Raw genomic sequence first — 3,655 nt, 5'->3', positions numbered from 1 at the left:
ATACATATAGAAGTAGTAGCTTGGCTTATTTTAAATCTTTCATGTGTTAATGGTTTCTTTTTCCCCTCTCTCACTCCCACCTTTGTTCCTTTCTCTCTTTCCTTCCCTCCCTTTCTTCCTTCCTTCCTTTTTGTTCTTAGTTCAAGAATTTGTTTTTCACACGAGGAAGTTCATTACCAGAATATACCCCAAAGCAACAAGAGCAGATTCTTCTAACTTTAATCCTCAAGAATTTTGGAATATAGGTTGTCAAATGGGTATGTTATACGGAATATCAAGTTTGTAAAAATAAGTTAAAATGAATTCATTTTATGAATTAACAAGTTAGCTCTTTATAATGATTTTTTGACCTTGGCGGTTTTGGGTTGAGACACTCAGTGTTGAATCATTGGTCTCCAGACTTGTATTCATCCATAGATGGCTTGGAGAGACTAAATCTAGGTGGATTTCAGGCATAGAGGTTCAGTTCCTGAAGCATTGTTGTAGACCACGTGTGGCAGAGTCAAGGAACAAGGACGCGAGAAGGAACAGAAGACATTGAGTCATATTCTTTTGCTTGAAAACTAAGCTTAAAGACCCCTAAATCTATAGTTTGCGTGAATTGCCAGATTCAGTCTTGAAAAAGGGCAGTCATATAGGTTGGTTATAAATGCTTGCAGGCTCTCGATTCCTAATTGTGCAGTTAGCATAGGACTGGCACTAACTGGGCAGCATCAGGTGTTAACCCTCCTGCTACTTGGGTCTAGCAAGGTGTCTGGGCTTGAGCAGAAGGGTCTCCCATGTGTGGGAGACAGCTTGGGGTTACAGGGTGGTACAGTGCATGGTGCTCTTTGCCAGCATGTTATTGAGATAGCACTATGCTTTAACAATTGTCATTCAGTCTGTTTCTTTCTTTGTCTTCAGATGACAACCACCCCTTCTGGACTTGAAAGCTTGTGATGTAGTTGTTTTCTAAATTTAATGGACTAATATTTTTAGTTTTATATTTCTTGAATGTTATCTGACATACATTGGTTGTCTGCAATCCATATTATGTGCCATTTGATTCCTTTCTTCAAATATGTATAATAATTTAATTTATGATTAAACTTCACAACTCACCAATACTCATTAATATAGATATGGGAAGTGGAAAATGATTAAAAGTCAAGAAGTACTAGGCTAATGATGCTTTTATTACATGCAAAGATATATAATCTGTGATTAGATTTCAGTTATTTGTTTAACTGTTTATACTTCCTTCTCACAGTGGCCTTAAATTTTCAGACCCCTGGTCTGCCTATGGATTTGCAAAATGGGAAATTTCTGGACAATGGTGGTTCTGGATATATTTTGAAACCACACTTCCTAAGAGATACTGTATCAAAATTTAACCCAAATACTTCAACAAATGACAATGATCCAATTGCAATTACAATAAGGGTAAGATGAATGATGTCTCCTTTTGGTTTTCCCTTGGTTATTACGTCAGCTACATAGTATACATTACTCTTTTAAATTCCATTGATTTGCTTTAAAAGCTTTACAATCTCTCCACCTTTCAGGGGCTATAGATGGTGTGGCATTTCAGCATCTTTCCATATCTGAAAAATGTCCTTCTGTTTTTTTTACGTGAACACCTACCTACCTCTGAATACAAATACCGAGGCTCAAGCCTTCTCCTCCCAAGAATCTGCTCACATCCTTCTGCTGTGTTTCAGCATTCACAGGTCTGAGTTCAGCCCTCTCATGAGCTTGCGACATGCTACCTTTGCCCCTTTAAACTTTAAGAAGATTCACCACGCGATTCTAGGTGATATTTCCTTTCTAGAACTAGGCTCTTATAAAAGTTCAGGACTTTTTCTCTCTCATATCTATGGACATTCTTTGATTGCTTCAAAGCAAAAGTACCCCCATGATTTTCTCTAGTGTGTTTTCTGTGTTTAATTTCTGTTGACATGGAGCATTCCGTTTTCCTGTGCATTTTTGGGGGAGGTTTCAGCATTTGTTCTCTATGTTAATAATTTAGTCTCTATTCATATTCTCTAGTAATTTTATTATGGATGTGAATTTTTCTCCTGCATTGCTTGGGCCTCCCCCATTGTTATTTACCTAAAAATACCTTCTTTTTATTTTTGTCTGACTCCTCACCACTAATTCTTCTTGTACTCCCATCTTGTTCTCCTATTTTTCTCCTTTTGTTCTATAATTTCATTGAAAGCAAAAGCAGTTGTCCAAAATTTATTGTTTCCATCAGTACAGACTTTTCAAAACCTCCTTATTCTTTTATAATCTAAGCGCTGTATTTATTGTTTAATATACCACTGAGTATTTTGAAACTGTCTAGCTTCATTTTCCCCCCACTTAATTGTGATCAGCTATAACTGTACCTAATATTTGCAAATACATCACGGAGGTATGGCCCCTTTGTTCCCTCTTTCATATTCAGACAGTTGCTCCTAGAGCAGCAACAAACAGAAATACTGGAGCGTTACCCAGGATTTGAAGGCAGATTTATTGAATGTTGATGGGCCTTGATAGGGATTCATTCCTAAAATATCAGACTCTGAAGGCTCATAGAGGGAAGTTTTCATGAGATTGGGAATGCAAAGTACAGAGGGAGAATGACTTGTGAATTAGGGATTGGTTCGGGCACTGTGCATCGTAGACACCAGACCTGTCAGGGATACAGAAGTAATAGGACCTGTACTAACAACTAAAGCAAACTAGAGGTTACCTAGTGTAACTAACAGAAACAGACATTTATGGTGGGAGAGGGGGGCATTTTCTGCAATACTAGTTTGTGTGAACCATCTCAGAACCTATCCTAGAATCTGGGTCCATGCAAGCATTAGTTTGTTGTGTCTCATGCCCTTGCCTAATGAAGCTCTGCTGTGATTTGCTGGCTACTGAGAAGTTATTGATCCACCTCAGCTGGCTGGTGGAGCTCAGGACACCCAGGCGCCCAGGAATGTGTTTCTCCCAGCACTCCTTCCTCAGCCCCATCCTCTGCGGTCCCAACATCTGAGGGCACGGAAGACCACTCATCTACTTCTGGTCCCAGACTTTAAGCCAGCAGGGAATGAGAGGTTTGAGAACTGTTTTCCAGAAATGAAAATGGGAGGAGAGTGCAGAAAAGATGGGGAGGATTGAAGTGAGGCTGGCCCTGGCAGTGAACAGTGGCAGTGAAGTATGGAGCAGAATTTTCTCCTGGCTCTTCATTAAGACTGGAGTCTTTTTTTAATTTTTTATTTATTTATTTTTTGGTGGAACCGGGGATTGAACTCAGGTCCTTGCGCTTGCCAGTGAAGCGCTTATTCCACTGAGCCATCTCCCCGGCCCCAAAAGGTGACAGGGCGCAAGACTGAAGTCTTAACAGTGGAGAGGTACAAAATGGTACTTGAGCTGGGGCAGGCAAAAAGACTGATGTGTTGATCCCATTCTAGGACCTGGTAAAGCACTGGTCATTGAGATGACTTTTTAAAGTTCTTATAAGGTTGACATTGCTTTTGTCATTTTTTTCAAGTAGTTGGTCTAGTTGAGAAGAAGAGAAGAGTTATCTCCTGCATGGTCCTTTCCTACTCCATGCTAATCTCCCTCTGGAGCCCTCTGCCCCAGCCTCACTCTCTATTTCCTACTTCCAAGTGATTGTCTCACTGTTGTTGGTAGAGTCTTC

At 39.9% G+C, this 3,655-nt stretch overlaps 1 protein-coding gene across 1 annotated transcript in view; it reads left to right on the top strand.

Moving 5' to 3' along the window:
* Plcz1 (phospholipase C zeta 1) overlaps positions 1-3,655 on the top strand; it is a 66,206-nt gene that overhangs the window by 48,657 nt on the left and 13,894 nt on the right. The window contains exons 7-8 of the mRNA XM_023709472.1: positions 141-257; positions 1,250-1,422. Coding sequence (XP_023565240.1) covers positions 141-257; positions 1,250-1,422 — 290 coding nt within the window. The remainder of the gene's footprint in view (positions 1-140; positions 258-1,249; positions 1,423-3,655) is intronic.

Source organism: Octodon degus, unplaced genomic scaffold (genome assembly GCF_000260255.1).
Source record: "Octodon degus isolate 3935 unplaced genomic scaffold, OctDeg1.0 scaffold00012, whole genome shotgun sequence".
In the NCBI taxonomy this organism is placed as follows: domain Eukaryota; kingdom Metazoa; phylum Chordata; class Mammalia; order Rodentia; family Octodontidae; genus Octodon; species Octodon degus.
This window is presented reverse-complemented; position numbering and strand designations above follow the sequence as displayed.